General features: G+C 34.0%; 1 protein-coding gene across 4 annotated transcripts in view; it reads right to left on the bottom strand.

The window, feature by feature from the left end:
• Positions 1 to 6,250: 6,250 nt before the first annotated feature.
• Positions 6,251 to 18,891, bottom strand: part of KIF27 (kinesin family member 27) — a 65,901-nt gene continuing 53,260 nt past the window's right edge. For all 4 annotated transcript variants that reach the window (XM_031447181.2, XM_064490124.1, XM_031447184.2 and 1 more), the window contains 4 exons: positions 16,612 to 16,818; positions 14,940 to 15,138; positions 12,649 to 12,813; positions 6,251 to 9,493 (listed from right to left, as the gene is read on the bottom strand). In XM_031447181.2, the coding sequence (XP_031303041.2) occupies positions 9,015 to 9,493; positions 12,649 to 12,813; positions 14,940 to 15,138; positions 16,612 to 16,818 (1,050 nt within the window). In that variant the 3' untranslated portion in view covers positions 6,251 to 9,014. The remainder of the gene's footprint in view (positions 9,494 to 12,648; positions 12,814 to 14,939; positions 15,139 to 16,611; positions 16,819 to 18,891) is intronic.

Raw genomic sequence — 18,891 nt, 5'->3', positions numbered from 1 at the left:
TACAGAGAGACAGGGTGCTCCTTTTGTGTTTTACTTAAGTAGGAAAAATACATGTGAAAGACCTGAGAGTATAGACTACAGAAGCCAAATTACCTGGCTGTGCTCTGTGCTCTTACCATTCTTCGCCTGGCAATAAAACAGAAATAATTCTTGAAGGAATAATCTTAAAATAATAAGCTAAAATTTATCATCGCCACTAACAACAACAAGAAGTTGCATTTCTGCTTATTAAGTCAGTTTGTATGGGTAAACATTACCTAAGTTCCTCAATTTATGGTATGGTGTGTTGCTATCCCAAAATTACTGTCCACCAAAACCAAACAGTGATCAATAAACAAAAATTAGTTTTATTTCTCTACACTAGCAATGAACAATCTGAAAATGAAATTAAGAAAACAAGTCCACTTACAATAGCATCAAAAGAAAAAATATTTAGGAATAAATTTCAAAGAAGCATTAAGACTTGTACACTGAAAACTACAAAAAAGGGTTAAAAGAAATTAAAGAAGATCTAAATAAATGAAAGATAGCCCATGTTTATGGACTGGAAAGCTTAATATTGTTAAGATGGCAATAGTCTCCAAATATAGCTATAGAGTCAATATAATTTCTATCAAAATTTCAGCAGGATTTTTTGCATGAATGGATAAGCTGCTCCTGAAATTCATATTCGAACTAAAGGGACCTCAAATAGCCAAATCAATATTGAAAAAGAACAAAGCTGGTATACTGACACTTCACAACTTCAAAATTTACTACAGAGCTACAGTAATCAAGTGTGGTACTGGCATAAAGACAGACATAAATCAATGGAATAGAATCAAGAGTCCATAAACAAACCCAAACATCTGTGGTCAATTAGTTTTCAACGTAGGTGCCAAGACAACTCAATAAGGAAAAGACAGTTGTTTTTTCAATAAGTGGTGCTGAGACAACTTGATTTCCACACACAAAAGAATAATGTTGGACCCCTACCTCACATTTATACAAAACTTAATTCAAAATGGACTCAAGACATAAATTTAAAAGCTAAACCAATAAAACTCTTAAAACGTAAGATAGACATAAATCTGTATGATATTGGATTAGGCAATGGTTTCTAAGATATGACAACTAAAGCAAACAACCAAAAAAAAAATATTTATACTGGACTTCATCAAAAGTAAAACTTCTGCAATGCAAAGGACACCATCACAAAAGTGAAAAGACAACACAGAATGGGAGAAAATATCTGCAAATCATAAATCTGATAAGGGATTTGTATCTAGAATATATAAAGAACTCTTGCAACTCAACATTGAAAAGACAAATGCCTCAATTTTAAACTGGCAAAAGATTTGAATAGACATTAATTCAATGAAGATAAACAAATGGCCAATAACACATGAATTTAGTCATTGAGAAAATATAACTCAAAACCACAATGAGATACCACTTTACATATACTAGGATGAGCATAATCAAAAAGACCAGACAATAACAAGTGTTGACAAGGATGTAGAGTAACTGGAACCCCCATACACTACTGATGAGAATGTAAAATGGTGCAGCTGCTGTGGAAAACAGTTTGAGAGTTTCTCGAAAAGTTAAACATTGACTTATCATATGACTCAGAAATTCCACTCTTAGGCAGAATTGAAACATGTTCACACAAAAACTTGTACACAGATATTTATAGCATTCCATAGCATGGTTATTCATCATAGCCCCAAAGTAGAAATAATCCAAATGTCCATCAACTCATGAATGGATAAACAATGGATTATTATTCAGCCATAAAAAAGAATGAAATACTGTTACATGCTATATGAGTGAATCTTGAAAACATTATTCTAAGGAAAAGAAGCCATATAGTATAAGATATATGCTGTATGATACCCATCTATACGAAGTGTCAAAAGTAGGCAATTCCATAGAGACAGAGAGTAGATTAGTGGTTGCCAGGGGATGGGGGAAAGCTGAAATTGAGACTGATTGCTAATAGGGACAGAGTTTCTTTTTGGTGTGATGAAATGTTCTGGAATTAGTGATTGCACAACACAGTGAATATACTAAAAACTACTGAATTGTGCACTTTAAGATGGTAAATTTTATGTTATGTGAATTATATCTTAGTTTAAAAACAATTTAAGTGAAATGTGATCCTAAATCTGAAATAAATCCTAAGCAATTCTATAGATCAAAGCAGTAGATCTAGAGCAGTTTCCTGTTTATGGAAGGACAAAATGGCTTGGCAAAATCAGTCAGTGCTCTTCCCCTCCCATAAAAACTAGCTGGATGTGATTTCTGTGTTCAGATGCAATTTATGATAAGTTGCCCCCTTTGAGAATACATGCATTGAGTTAATTGAAAAGCAATTTTTCTCAGTGAGTTTACATCTAGTTTTTCCAGTTCTGTGCATGTTTGCCTAGCTCAGAAACATATTTCCATCTATAAAAAGCATCCTTGATATTCTATCCCCTTACCCTGCTTTATTTTCTCCAGAGTACCTATCACTGGAATATTAAGTTCCTTGAGTGACAGGGCTTTTAGTTCTCAGCTCTATCCTCAATGATAAAAGGTTAATAGAAAACGTAAAGCAGGAAAAATGCCTATAAATTATCTACAGAAAATTTCTATCTGTTGTCTATAGATGCTATCTTTGTGATGTCTTCAGAATACGAGTAACTTTAGTTACCATCTCACCCTTTGAAAGAGGCACAGATTCTTCCCTAAGAACTAAACCCCAGGGCACTGGCCTGGTTCTGAAGGGTACTTTGGTTTGCGGTAGCCTGGCCAACTAAACTCACGTAATCAGGTCCTTACATCTAGTTTCCCTTCTCAGAGAATAGTGAAATAGTGAACTCTGTAATAAACCTTACTAAGAGGACCTCAGTACCACTGAAGGTGACTCTTCCAGTAAGAGTGTATATGTTAGTATTCTTCTCTGATTTATTTGTTCACAATCCACTAGAATACTTCTGATTGTAGGTTCCATCACTCTTAAAGTCTTGGCTTTCTCTTTGATTACTTGGCTGCACAGGTCATGGGTGCTTTGATCTAAACGGAGATAAAATATTCCTTAACATTGGCAGATACTTGCAAACTAAGGGGAATGATCTTCCCTCAGAGTACCTATAAAGGAGAACATCATGGTAATGTTGGATTTAATTCTAATATTATTCTTGTATGCAGTAGCAAAGAGTACTCAGTGCCAAACAAAGCCTGACTTTGCTGTTAATTTGATCACATACCTATACATATACCCAAAAAATAACTGTTACAGTTTCCTTGAATGAAAAATTGAGTTTAAAATATCTTTGTGATTACCAAATGGAGGAAACCAGACCTCTCAGTTATAAGAAAAGTTATTTTCTAACCAGAGTTCATCAATAATTCAAAAATGCAACTATTACTAAAGAAATAAGTAACAAAGAGCCAAAAACTGGTGGTTAAAAACCCAGTAAAAATATATTTTTTGTTCATAAATCAAAGAAATGAAGTACTTCTTATGCCTATAAAAAGACTCGGCACATCTTTAAAATATTTTCTTGTGAGAATAGAATTCATATGAAACTTTCCAGAGAATAGTTATTTCTACTGTTGCTAACATATATAACTAAAACTCTGAGAATTTGTTTAAAAATGTGTTATGATATATATAAAGTAAGCAACCACATTTGTGCTAAAAAGTTATCCCATTTTGACAGCCAACTCTATAGAAAAACCTTCATATAGTAAAAATAGCAGTTTCACTTCCAATTAATTTATTAAATAATTACTTTGAGTTGCATTTAAAAAATAAGATTTTGACTTTAAATGCTTTTTTAAAAGAAAAGGCTGTTCGGTGTTTTAGAAAGTATTATTTAATGTATTCCATTAGTAAGATTATAACCTGGGTCACTTGGATCATGTTCTGGTCATGTCTTATAGCCAGTGACACCTGGTGCTGGCTGGGGAAATGTCTAGTGAAACAGATCGGCTTAGTTCCAGGCTTTGAATGGAACAATTCAAATTCTGCCCAACCTCCAGGTGATGGGAATTTCAAAAGAAGACTGGCACCTCAGTAAAAAAAAAAGTACCTTGCCCTGTTCCCTACCTAGAAAAAAAAATCATGCTAGAATGTAACAGCAAAAACCTTCGACAATTTTAATATTTATATATTATCAAAATTATAAAATCAGTTGAATTAAGATTAACTCCTCACTCCTTTTCATGGTGGATAGTGAAATACCACTGCAGGCCACAAACAAAAATGAATAACATCAATTCAGCCTCTCAAAGCAGGCCAGTAGCTGCTGGTTTGTAATTATGAATGCAAGTCTTTTATCCAGAGATTTTTTCAGTAGGAAAATTCAGGGATAGTTTAGCAGAGAGAAAAACTAAGCAAAATGGTTAAGTATTGTTTTATAAAGATAAATCCTGTCAATTCTGTCTACAGTGTTTGTTTTGGCACACTATTCATGGCTCTTCACTAGTAAAAATCACTGAAGTCCTATTCTTCAGTTGATGTTATGGCTGTTGGAATTTATCCAAAACTACTGTTTCTTGTAATTCCCTACTGAATGGCTCCACAATTTCCATTTAAATTCTGTTTAGGGTGGCTTCTTTTCATATAGTCCTCAATAGTCATCATAGGAAGAGAAATCAGTATAAACTGGGTTGTATATTTTCAAATGGCAAATTTAATAATAACTAGGAGTATTCTTTAGGGTTTAGAGAAAGCCAAAGATTTAAGTTAAGTTGCAGTGTTGTTGCAAGAGAAATAGAATTATATTCTCTCAAAATATTTTTGAAAATCCCTTGCTGGTGTATGGAACGCTTTAAAATAAACCTCTTTTTCTCCTGTTTTTATCAGAGCTATTTGAATCTTGGAACACTGTGGGGAGTGAGAGGTAAGCAAGCTATAATTTGCCTATAATTTGATTTTGTTACTTGGGGCAGGGTCCAAGAAGTGGTTCTTTTAAGAGACCCCTTAGATCAAATAAATTCTAACAATATTTACTATTTTGGACTTGAAAAATTGTACCTTGCTTTGTATATACTGTAATAAGCTTAAAACCACAATACAGTATGCAAATATTATTTCAAGATACATTTCTTTTGTTCTACTTTAATTACACAAGCATTAACTAATAAGTGGAGTTTTAAATTTTCAACAGTCATACATATAAAATTTTTTAAATATTTAGTTTTCTCCTCTTCTGTTGTGAATGGTTTTGCTCCTTGGGCATATTAAAGATCTTGCTCATTGTAACAAAGCCTGTGAGACTTGTATTTTTCTCTTAAAGTACCATAGAGATTAACTCAGTAGAACTTTGTGTCATAATTTACCAGTAGAACCCAATACATAAATCTAAGTCAATATATTTGGGTTCAATTAAATTACACTGCTAGCATTTCAAATAGTGGCAAATTCTGTTGCTTCACTGAGGAAATTCCTACAAAAAAAGATATAAAAATGGACAACTAAGACCGATTCAAACTATCAAAAGCCAGTATTATAATATCAAGCTTTTCTCAGCTTCCTTTTTATAATTTCTCTTATTCTAATTATCACCATACTGGGGTATTGTCAGGGTCAACATGAAGGACATTATAAAACTCAAATACCACTCCAGTATTTGGTGCCATATATGCACTGCATTCCAAAAGCAAGAAGTGGAAACAGTCTCTCCTTATGCATGCATTAAGGGGTGCACTGTTTATAGAAAATTTAAAAACAATAAAACTTATGAAAATTCAGTCTACTTTTTATTCTCAGCCTCCAGGTAAACAATGACATTGATAAAATATTCCTATTAGACAGATGCTCCCATACCCACCCTTTAAACACTACTGCCCAAATGAGTTCAGAAATACTACATACTCAGTGCATTTATGAAACTTGCTGTGATGAGATCTCACTCTCACCTTTATTTTCAATTTTTGAAAATATAAATGTAAAAGAATGTGTTAACAGTACTAATCAAGGTAGCCTGCAGCCTGTTATATCTTTAACTGTAATATTTTAAAAAGTTCCAGTGAAGTTGAGAGAGGCATTATAGGCATAAATGAACATTGAGCTTTCATTATTCATACCCCAGTGTTTTAAAAAGTCACAAGTATGTTTCTCAGGAAATAAATGAAAGAGTAAAACATCTCATACCTGCATTTAATGCATGAGAATTTGTGTTGACTATAAAAACAAACGCCCACTAAGGACCTGACTCCTTAGCAAATCATTCTGAGACGTACTATGAGACTCCTTTTTAAAAAAATATGACACCCATTCTTAAATAAGCACTTATCACTTTATTGACCTGGACTAATACAAACAAGTCAGTGGCAATAAAGTCCACATTACTGAAGATCATATGTAAATTTTTGCTGACTTCTTGGACCCTGAATTCATGAAGATATGAAGAACTGAGGGGAAAAAAAAAAACCATTAGCAAAAGAAAACAAACATTAAAGCACAAAAGGACCTTCACTTGACACCTAGAGTTTCCATTTTCATAGAATTCTCCAACTCTTATCTATGACACTCTGGAGTCAGGGAAGGAACTAGTACTTCATGGAGGCAAATATATTTCCTTTCAAATGCTCTGTGTAAGTGGAAAAACCTAATAAACAAACAAAAAAAAAACTATAAGCATATTTCATATACATGCAAAAAGGTAAACACAATGACAAAATATTTAAGAAGGGCATGTGAAACAAACAGTAAAATTTATTATTAGTATATATATTTAAAATTGTACTTGCTTGGGGGAGGTGCCTTTATTTCTCTTTCCTTTGTGAATGCACCGACTAAACTAGAAAGACAGGAGGTTCACTCCCGGAATGTATTATTCAGGACATTCTGTATATGTGTGTTTGAGTATGTATATGAAATCTATCATATATGAAGGATGTATGTTTAACCAAAAGGGAAAAAAAAAACTGTACCTCTGTTATTTAGAAGTCAGTCCACATTTGCATTATCAAATCTATTCATTGTTGGTTTAGTATAAATTTTCTTTGTTAGTGAGCTTGCTTTTAGAAAATGTGTTTATATTTCCACAGGTAAAACAAATATGTGTCAATTTCTTGGGCAGGCAGAATTCCGGTGTCAAATATATTCTTTTATGAATTATTCCTAAATTATTGCTTAATTTTATAAGGAATTTAAAATTAGGAACTTCATTAATAAATATGTGTTTATTAATAAGTATATGATTGCTGTGCTTTGTTAAGGCACTGGCCTTTTGTCATTATTTATGTATGATGTATATTAAATATATATCCTACAAACCAAAGGCAAAAAGAGAAAACTAGCTTAAAACCAGAATCTGACTTCAAATAGTCGCTGTTAAAAATAAAATTTCTAAGTTGGTTTGTAAATTTGTTGTTTGAAGTAGTTTCTCATTGGGCGGATGTTATAAAAACTATGGTTCCATTTTCAGGTAAGACCACAGAAGTCTGTTTAACCCATAATCTAAGTGAGTTTTAGTAACATACTTAAGAGATATAGAAACTATTCACCAATTTAGAATTTTGTTTTGGTTTGGTTTTCCTCTATAGGAACTGGTTTTTACCAGTGAGACCAAGAAACCCTACTCCCTAGGAGCTAAAAACTAGAAAAAACTAGAAAACTCTTTGAGCACAGGGCAACAGTTGGGTCTTAGGTGAGATGGTCAGGGTCAACAGCAACAGAGGAAAGAATAAAAGAAAAAATTAGCAAGCAGCATCAGATAAGAAAAACTAGAGTCAGTAAGAAAGAGGTTATTCTCATTGAGTAGGCACCCATAAATCAGGGTGACTTTGCTACTGCCCTACCCAAATATTAATCAGTTTAAGAAAAACTTTATTTTACAAGTGAAAGTTTGGAAAAGTAACAAAAATAACAATATAAGTAACAAAAAATAGCAAAATAATACCTCTGGTCATTATAATGGGATGAAAAATATGAAAATTTTAAAAAGTACAAATTGTATTTGGGCAAATCAACATTTAGCTCTTAATTCCAAACTGAAGTTTATGTTATATAATAAGATTTAGAGCAAAAAACTTGAAGAAAAAATTTCATTTATATATTCACAGCCCCAGGGCTATTTGGCCAGCCTGTGTACAAGGCCTGACTAAGCAGGCTGTAGAAGAATCTCAGATTAAGTCCATCAGATTATTAGCTAAAGATCCTCTGTTTGGACTTCAAGCTTTACAAGTGTGCTCCATGTGACCAGATTTCTTTTTCTTGAAATGTCAGAATGCTTTCATGTTATTCTATCCTTGTTTCCCTATTCCATGGAGCTGTATCCACTTCTCCCAAAGAGGTACGTTGAATAGACAGGCAGAGGACAGATGAAAACTTACATTCCATAGTATCAGCAAACCAATAATATAACACTCTAAAAAGAATTCCAGAAGAGTAGAGCCCATGTTTAAGACTGATCTTAAACACCCTGTATGGGCTCTGAGGACCATAAATTAACCTTAATCTATAAATCCAAGCAGTTGCCTTAGCCCGCAGGCTGCATTTTGGCACAAATTTTCAGCTGTGCCAAAACATATGCAGCAGGTGACTCTCTGACACAAGCAATATTTAATCGTGTTTTTTTAAATAATAAAATATCCTTGTATTTATAGAACAACAATCTGAATTTATAAGGTATTATAACATACTTATAATAATGTACTTCATAATATACTTTAATATAATAATATACATTTGAGGAATATTTTACTTTATTATTCTACTCTTAGTTTTGCTCTTCAAATATGACTGGAAAAAAATTTTAAGCAAATTTATAAGTGGAAATATTTAAAAGTCCCATTACTTGACAGTATTGTAAAGCATGTGTTTGTTTGGTTTATTATGGAAATACAAATTAAAACTCCTCAAATATATAACAGAAGATATACACATCTATAGTATACAAAAGGATTAGGGATTCCTTCCTCCCCTTCTTCTTTTATCCTGAGGGAAGAGCTAGTGAGCTTAAGCTTTAATGTTTAACAGGTTAGAAAAAGGAATCTTACACATCTACTAAATTAAAAGTTCTATTATTAAATGTCTAAGTTTTTAAGTCACTCGGTTTCCTAGCTACTTCAATGGAATCAGCAGTCATAGATCCAACCCCAAGACTGGAACGTCGTAATGATAGTTCGAAGGTAGAAATCTGACGTAACTCTTTGCGACACAACTTTACAGGTGTGACACCATGCAGCTGTCCCACATTTCCTACTGGCTGAATGTGGGGTGATGATCGACTATGAGATTTTGTAAACTGATTTTCATCTGTTTCTGTTTTGTCCTCATTGCTTAACAAATGCCCACTAGTAGGTGCTAAAGAGCTATAAATTGGAGGTAATTCTGGGCCATCTTCCCAGAGCTTCTGCGGATTTGGTTGCGTTCGTAAGCTGCTTGTGGAACTGTCTAATTCTCTCTCCCTTCCACTTAATTTCATACTTTCAGTTCTGGACGCCCATTTTGATTCTTCTGAAACCACGCCTGCTTCGTCTGGGTTCTGGACTCTATCTCCAGCATCATGATCTAAAAATAATCCAAAGAGCAGGGAAAAAATTAGAGGTTTCCTCAAAAACAGGTATCTTAATCATGAAATCCTAACATAACTACATTATTATCACTCAATATAAATTATAATCTTTCAGCTCTATTTGTTAAATGACTTCTTTGAGACAAATAGAAGTGTGAATATGAATTATTCTTATTTCATGTAGAGGCATCTTGCATGTGAAGGACTGAGAGCTATTACTTAATGGGAAAAAATTGAGAAATAGTCTTCAGGAGATTTTGGTACTCCCTGGAAACACAGGAGTGCTTTAGGCCTCTCTGGTGCCCTTCCACACTTGCCCTCTTCTGGGTTTGCCACTGGTGAATCACATTCCAAAACCTGGTCATATTTCCAGGGAATCTTCTTGAAAATTTGCTCTTGGTTGGCACTCCTAGCATGAGAGCAGGGTTCTACTGTCTGAATGTATTCTGGGGTACATGCCATAGCTTCCATCATCAAAATGGAATAGACAGCACACCCCGCTGGAATGAGTGACAGGAATGAAGAGATCAAAGCCTGAGGCCCTCAAGTCAGAGAATCATATAATATCAAAGACAAAAACTTACTTAAAGGAAGTCCATATAGATACCAGACCTAATGCAGAGAAAAATGCTAACTTTAACATATGTTGATGATGCAATTAATACACTTCTGGTCCTGTGAATACCAAGTTTAAAAACAGGAGTTGTACATTGGTAGCTCCCAAGCCAAATCTGGCCCACAGACATGTTTTACTTAGCCTATAAAATAACATGTGATGCAAAATTTAAAAAGTGGAAAGTTTCATATAAAAATACAATTTTCCAGCTTTTATAGAAAAATGAGAAGAACTGACGATTTTTCCCGGGCAACAGCAGCTGGGCAGAGCTGCCCCTGCCAATTTAGACAACTGCTACAGTCCCACTGCTCACTGTGGCTTCCCAATTCCCACAGGCATTCTAGTTTGTGACCCCTGGTTTAAAACATATTTGATGTTACATACAACCTTTAAAAATTGTGAATCACTTTGGTGTACACTTGAAACTTATATAATATTGGACATCAACTATACCTCAATTAAAAAAAAAGAAAAAAAAAAGGGAAAACATTTTCTAATTTTTTAAATTCTTCTAACAAACAAAAAACCTAAACTAGCAAATGACATAGATCCTCATGTGGAATTAGCAGATACTCACAAAGTTGACCAGAGTGATCACAGTGGCTCCCAAACTTTGCTGCACATTAGTGTCACCTGGAAGCTTTTAAAAACCCTGATACCCAGTGTCTGGGGAATGGAGCCAGGCATCATAATTTTTAAGGATCATATGAGAGCAGAGATGAGCTCATTGGAAAGGCTCACTTCAAAACCCTCTTAGATTCCTCACAACAGAAAGTTTCCCTCTTCCAGAATTTTACCATTGAGGGGAAAAACTGAAGATTAATTCACCCATAGTCACACAGCCAGTAAAAGAAGTTAGTATTCCAACCAGATCTTCTGACTCTAGTATCCTCACAGAGTTTTATAAGGATAGAGTTTTAAATACTTAAACAAGTATGTAGACTGTATGTCCATATAAACCGATTTTATCCTCACAAAATGTTAGAAAACAGATGCATTGTAACAGAAGCATGATCAAGAAGTGACCAAGATATTTTAGCCTAAAGATTAAATTTTCTGCTATCTGAAAATGCCAAAAATATTCAAAGCAGGTAAACACAAGTCTGGTAGGCAGATAGTGAAAAGATTAATATCAAAAACCAATCAACCGAATATCAGGACACTTATGCATTAACTAGGATACTGATTATTAAGCATAGAATACATTTTAGGGAACTCAAAATTTTGATATATTTAAATTGCTATATTTTATAATTCAAACAAGTCTTATTAAATGTCATCACATTAGAGCAGCATTTTGAGATAGGATATAGTACAAGCTATACCCCAATATGAGTCCAGCTGAATTTTTTTAAAGCATGGGGAAAATACTGAAAAGAATTAAGCTGAAATGTTAATAGTTGTAGGTAGGATTATGGGTGCTTTTTTCTATAATTTCAAAGTTTTCTATAATGACTATATATTGCTTTTTATAGTCAAAAAATAAAATATGGTTTCATTTTTATAATTATCTGTTTTGAGATACAATTGATATATAACATTATATTAGCTTTAGGTGTACTCTTTATATATTATTGCACCCACCTTTCAGCAGTTTTCTTTATAAGTACAAAATAGCTGTGTTACTAAAAGGCTGTAAAGTCACCTTTCAAAAGCCAAACTTAAGTTATTAGAAGAATACTTCTCTAAAGGAAAGCTAATTCTTTCATAAAATGAGATTACTTTAGAAATATTGATTCCTCTCTATTGGTGGGCTTAAAGACAATCTTTTTTTAAAATTTAATTTAATTTAATTTATTTTATTTTTTAGGGGGGAGGTAATTAGGTTTATTTATTCATTTAAATTGAGGCACTTGGGATTGAAGCCAGGACCTCACGCGTGCTGTGCAGGTACTCTACCCCTGGGCTCAACTGCTGAGCTATACCCTCCCCTCAGACAATCAATCTGTTTTAATCATAGCACTATATCACCTTCATGGCACTTTTTACTTTTGCAAAGTTCTTTTTCATGTTTTATCATTTCATTGAGGAAGGTGGTATTTCTACATATCTACATATAATTATGCAAGAAAACATCTTTGTCTCAACATGGGTTTTATTATATCTTTTAATTTTCAGGGGTCATAGTATGAAAATACCCAATTTAGAAATATATACAATATTATTTTACCTTTACTTTTATTATTCACTATTTAGTTTACTTTTTTGTGATAATCAGAAGGGTTCATTTACTATAAAACAGGAAAACAACAGCTATTCCATATTATAGGGGTATTTTAAGGATTAAGTGAGTTAGGGAATGTAAAAGCCCCAGCTACGTGGCAGGCAATCCAATAAATGATCATTTCCTTCCACATACACATTTGTTCATTCATGCACTTCTCCAGTGATTCTTATACATAGACTAGACAACTGTTTGTTTACAGAGACAAACAGAAGTTAAATATCTAATTCTAAATAACCTATCAATTGGGAAAGGCTCCACTATAAACCATGTTATGGTGTCAGCATGACAAGTAACACTAAATCTCTTACTTTCTGATGGTGCTAGTTGCCGCCGAATTGCTTCCCCTAACAGTTCCTTAAGTTTCTTCTTAAGATCTCTGCTGGTTTTCTTATAGAAATAAAGATCTCTTTCCAGCTGCTGGATTTTATCTTCATAATTTTTTAAAGTTTCCACAATGCCTTCCCCATCTTGCTCTATAAAATAGAAATTTACATTTAAAATCAGTTTAAGATAAATTATTGAAAATTATGTTCTAACAGAGCTCGCAGACTATATTTAAAGGGCAGAAGTATGTTACATGTATCTGTTACCTCAATGGATTTGTTTTCAGCTACAATTTGAATTCTTCTGTCTGTAAAATTTTTCGAAGTTAAGACAGAGCCCTTCTCCACCCTAACCCCTACCAACTACAACATTTTTCATGATTCATAAACACTTTTTGAGTCACTAACTAGATTTATCTTCAGAACAGCAGAAGTTAAGGTTCACATTTGGAACTCTGTCCACTAGCTGCATTAGTTTATATTAGGAACTATGGATATGTGGAAAGTTGTAAGCCTGAAGTTTATAGGCTCGAGAAATATACAGCCAAAAAACCCCACAAAAAATAGAAACCTGTCAAAAGAGGCTACAGAGATTAAATTACAAAGGAAAACGCCATTTAAAGAAGGAGAAGAGGGGGAAAAACACAAGCAAAGTTTTAGTTTATGCTACAATAACTTAAAGCTTCTAATTAATATTTAGGAATGTCCAAAACTGCATCCATTTGGATTATGTTCTAGAACCAGTAAAACTCAGATTACTGACCTTCAGAGATACACACTTTCAGACTTACTCTTTCTTATTGGTAAGTTTATAAAATGGCCCTATTGGTTTATAATTTTCTTTTATTATAACTGTTTTATAAAAATTGATCTAAGTATATTGTATATTTTATATTAATCCATCATCCTGGTTAAATTTTTTTAAATTAATAATATCATAAGTCAGAATCCCCATGAAGGATATCATTAGAATCAACTTAATTTTACATCCTATATTCAGTTGAAATTAGAAAATTCATAAATTGTTAATATTTCTCAGTTAACAACTTTGTTATGAAAAACTTGTCCCAGCTATAGAAATGAGTAATTTTTAAAATGTTTTCATTTGATTAAAGCATGAGCTTTTGTGATACAAGGCCAATCACTTGAAAAACATATTAAAAATTCTATTAAAATATCACTCTTAGAGACTTAAGACAGAATTAACATAAGGTAAGGAGAGCATGTTTGCATGAAATAACGACTGGAATCCTGTCAAGGAAATCTGTCATCAGGCAACTGGTTACTAATTAACTGGTTATAGAATTAACTTAGAGGCAAATTGTCTCAACACTCAAATGCATATATTTTCCAATTTTCTGCATTCTCAGGTTGCTTCTTCCAGATCCTTTTTAAGTCATTTCCAGCTGTAGATTCACAAGAATCAAGACTAAGCAGCTAAGCAGCCTGGACTGAAGCATTACCAGTATTGCTAGGCAGTGATTTTGTTGCCATAGCAACTGTTTGTGTACCAGCCATAAGCCGTATGGTGAGGACCAATTGCTGCGACAACTCTTTCTACACCAGAGTTGACAGCTGAACTACTGTGCACTGATAACAGTGTGTGCCCTTCAACGGTAGACTAATTTTGACCTAAGCTATAACCTTAATGCATAAAATTTACAACTGACTGATACTTATAACAAGAAATATAACCAGAAATCTTACAGAACCTATCACTTTAATTTTATGAAGGGAAAGTAATTTAAATATCCGGATTCTATATCCTTGGGAGATAGGACCTTTTCAACTGTACACCACCAAGCCAGAAGTCACCCCACATTCCTACATGAAAACTAGACCAACAATAAATTAACAGGATTGCAGCAGTTGTGGCACTGGGGACAGGCAGAGGGGATGCCATTTCAAGCACAAACAGCTTGACATCAAAGTCAACTGTCCCAGCATGTGGACCAAGACATGTAAAGCACAAAACATCCGTAAGTAGTAACTATTTATGCATGTTGGGCTTTCTTTTTTTATCTTTTTTTTTTTTTTTTTTTGGCAGGGGGAGGTAATTAGGTTTTTAAATTTTATTTATTCATTTATTTATTCATTTGGAGGAGGTACCAGGGATTGAACCCAGGACCTCATGCTTGCTAAGCATGCACTCTACCACTTGAGCTATACCCTCCCCCCATGCTGGGCTTTTAAGTGATCCAATTCTGTCCTAGCTTCCTTTCCCAATCCTCCTCCTACACATCACCTTTACACAGCTGACAAGAAGAGGCAGGTACCTTTGAAATGATGTAAGAGCAGCTGCATTTTTTGCTCGTGTTCCTTTTGCTGGAGGGTCAGTCTCCGGTCACACTGCAATTTCAGATGTTCCAGTGTAGATTCCAACTCACGAACTGTATTATCCCGTTCCAGAACTTTCATTTTAATTTCTTCATTCTGTAACTGCAGTTTCCGTTCAGCTTCTCGCAAATTAACCACCTAGCAAAGACATTTTTTGACCTTTTCAGTGAGTCTTAGATAGCCTAATACAACAGGTTATTTACTTTTCTTAGACTTCATAAAGATGAACTCCCATGACCACCATGATATAACCAGACAAATGCTTTGTAACATACCCATAAAATAACCTAACAGCCTTTTGAATTTGTTGGGATCCTGAATTGGTAACAATTTCATTTTAAATATAATGTTCTAACAATCACCCCTCCATCATTTCTTAGACATGATCTCTGAAGTTTACATTTATAATCCTACAACTCTATTTCTCCAATCTAAAAAGATAGCAAGAATCTAAAGACTCTTGTAACATCTAGATAATTCCCAATTTTAACTCCAAGATGAATGTTATAAATAAGTGACAGAATTTTTTAAACTACAAATATGGAATTTGGTCTCAGATTGTACATGCAGTCTAGTGGGTTCCTCTCTGCACTGATATAAAGTGAGAATACTTCAGGCAGTATCTGTGTCACAGAACTTGTTAATAATGCAATGACTTTCTCTCCAGAAAAATACTCATTTCCACAAAGGGTTCTTCAGATCAGAAAACCCCTTGGTCTGGGAGCTTTGGGTTAAGAACCCTTGGTCTAAGAACACTACAAAGGAGTAATCTAAATTTTAAAAAAAGTTATCTATATCAAAACCTCGGACAATAACCACCATATTTTTGCCCTCCATTTAAATATCCGGTGATACGATGTACTCTTACCACTGACAGTAATTATCCAAGAGGAGGGCTGGGTATAACATTTCCATTAATTTGTTCATCTTTATTTCATTTGTCCAACAGAATCAGAACTTTATTTTAAAACTTAAGTGTTTCATTTTTCATTAATTTTCTGCTATTCCCTTAAATTGAATATATTTTTCACAGAAAAGAATAATCTACTTGTTTAACACTTCATAATATTTATCTTAAGAGAAGACATTAGAGAAAAGATAGATACAGCTTTCAATGCTATGAAACATCTCTGCATCAGTAAATTGTCACATTTGAACAAAATGTTTTTATTTATATTAAGCACATTCAGGTTAATGCTAAAATCTATTACTATCTTTGTCACTAATGCACCATTTCACCTCCATTTCAATTCTCAGGGTAGGGTTAGAAAGTACAGGTACCCCTAACCTACAGCAGTGAAGGAAGGGGAACCCAAACGTGCAGGGCCCTTGAGTTTTTCACAAATGCTGAGTAGCAACAACCGAATCTAGAAAACATCCAAGAAATAGTGACTGAGGAATATAACAAATTCTTTGGTTTTTAGAAGTACTTAAAAATCCCTTCTTTCAAAAGGCACTTCAACTTTAAGAACCTCACAAAGTTAGGCCTACATACTTGGATAAGAAATTTTAGATGACAACATTCACTACTGTAAATTCTACAGAAATGTGAGCTGTGTAAATATCTCAATTCCTCTTTATAAGAAAATCCTTTGTCCCTGAAACACAAACCTTATTGAAATATCTGAGAAGAATAGCTCTAATCTCAACTGGATTCAGGCAAATTAGCTTTTCCAAGACATTTGCTTCACTGTGAGAGAGGTTTTGGAATGAAGCTCTGAGTGACTTCTGGCGACTCTGGATACCTTCGTTCTTGTATTCAATTGCAGCTTCCAAAGCTTCAATCCCTTCTTCGAGTTGAAAAAGGACATGTTCTTCCTAGATATAATACAATAGAAGCCACTCATTTTAAATGAAGTAGTCTAACTTGGCCTTTGTCATATACTAAGACCATACAATACTACTTGAGTTGAGTCTAATGGACATTACCATTCTTTTACTAAATGTTAAGAAAATGTTTATTGAGTGCTTGCTATGCCACACAATGCATGGTGTGTTTACAGAGATACATATAACATATAATCATTGAATCCTCACAGTAAATCCTGGGTAGTAAAACGGAAGAGGTAGAAGCTTAGGTGAAATATGAAACACCCCAAGGTCATAAGCAAATGCTAGTCATCAAGGAATACACTTGAACAAAGCCTCAGCCCACAGGTTTGGCAGTATTGTCATCTATCTCCCTCCATGGCTCCTAAAGTGTACATTATGTGTCAGTGAGATCTGGAGACTGTGGGCGTCCTTCAAGGATCTATCAAAACAATATATTGCTAGGAAGGAAAGAAGAAATAGATTTAGAACAATCTATTAAGAACCAGTAATCAGAGGAGAGTCTCTAGGGAAAAATCACAGTATGACATAAGAAAAAGTAGTGAGGATTTAAGGACATGAAACATTTCATAACATTCTTATGAGATGTCTAATAGGAAAGTGTAGGTATCAAAAATGGTGGCAGCATAATCTTTTTTTCATACACTGGAGAAGACTTTCTTTATAGGAAAAAAAATCTGATGAATTCCTGTCAGAAAACCTAGCAGTTCTCTGAACTATCCAAATAACATCTTAACTGGGGGGAATCTAAATCTCTGGTAAGAAGTTATTTTGGATGTGGTACGACTTGGATGTATATTTCTGTATACCTGTACTTGTGATGGAGCCCACCTCAACTTTAAGTTCCTCGCGGACAGATGGTCTTGTCCATACTCACATCCTCATTGCCTAGCACAGTACATATCACATAGTTTAAACTCAGTATCTGCTGAATGAGTTAATAAAGGGGGAAGAGAAAAAATTTTTCATATGTCTTGGGTACATGACCCGAGTATTTCTCTCCACTTTTCCCCCTAGCGTTTCAAAGGAAAATAGTGTTCATATTTCTGATCTACCTAAAGAACAGTTAGAGTGACTTCTGGAACTCCTTTTTTGGAATTCAAGGAAAGGTATGTAATAACCTATTCCAAGGGAGGCTGAATAACACTTTTTAAAACGCTATTTTATAAAATTTCCTGAAAGAGCTATTTTGAACAAAAAAGTTCAATAGCATTTTATTTCTCTGTGCAATCACTAACCATCAAGAATTTGGTGATCTGATAATCATTCCATAAGGAAGAAAGTAAGATTCACCTTTTTAAGAAAAACAAACTTAAATCTTGAAAGGAACTTAGATGAATAAAAAGAACCAGAAAATAAAAGTGAATTTTCCAAAGAACATATTTGACTTTTGAATGCATACTGCTATTATATTCTACCAAAAACAAATGTGGAAAGAGTTTGCCTTTATGTATGGCTGAGAACAATTGGTATAAATTCAGTCTCTCTAGTTTCGGATCTAACTTAAAGAAGCACTGAGATAATATAAGGCAGTATGACTACAGAACCCTGAGGACAGCCCTCTCTAGCAGGGCTGCAGCATATAAATATTTGTGGTTCCATCCAATCCAGCAATAGGTTGTAGGCTGACAAGATGAGTGGCAATGGGAAACTGTCCTGGGATGAAAAATTAGCCACAACTCAAACCATAGATTATGAAGAGTTGACTGTGCTTTGTCACTGCTTTTCAAATGTGCACCAGGGATCTTGTTAAAACGCAGACTTCTAGTTCAGCAGGTCTGGGTGGGTCCCGAGGCCCTGCATTTCTAACAGGCTCCCAAAGTGATGCTGTTGCTGCTGGTAAAGAGACCACGCTGAGAATAACAAGGATCTAAAGCAGTGGTCTCCACACATTTTAGATCACACATTCCCATCAGTAAAAGGAAACAAAACAAAAACAACTTTTGAGCAAGCACTGAATGTATTTCTTTATAAATTATATGTATTTTCCAGTGCTAAAACATGAAATTAAAAGTTTAAGAGATGAAATAAACATAGATTAATACTTCATATATGTTCTTC

Source organism: Camelus dromedarius, chromosome 10 (genome assembly GCF_036321535.1).
Source record: "Camelus dromedarius isolate mCamDro1 chromosome 10, mCamDro1.pat, whole genome shotgun sequence".
NCBI lineage: Eukaryota > Metazoa > Chordata > Mammalia > Artiodactyla > Camelidae > Camelus > Camelus dromedarius.
This window is presented reverse-complemented; position numbering and strand designations above follow the sequence as displayed.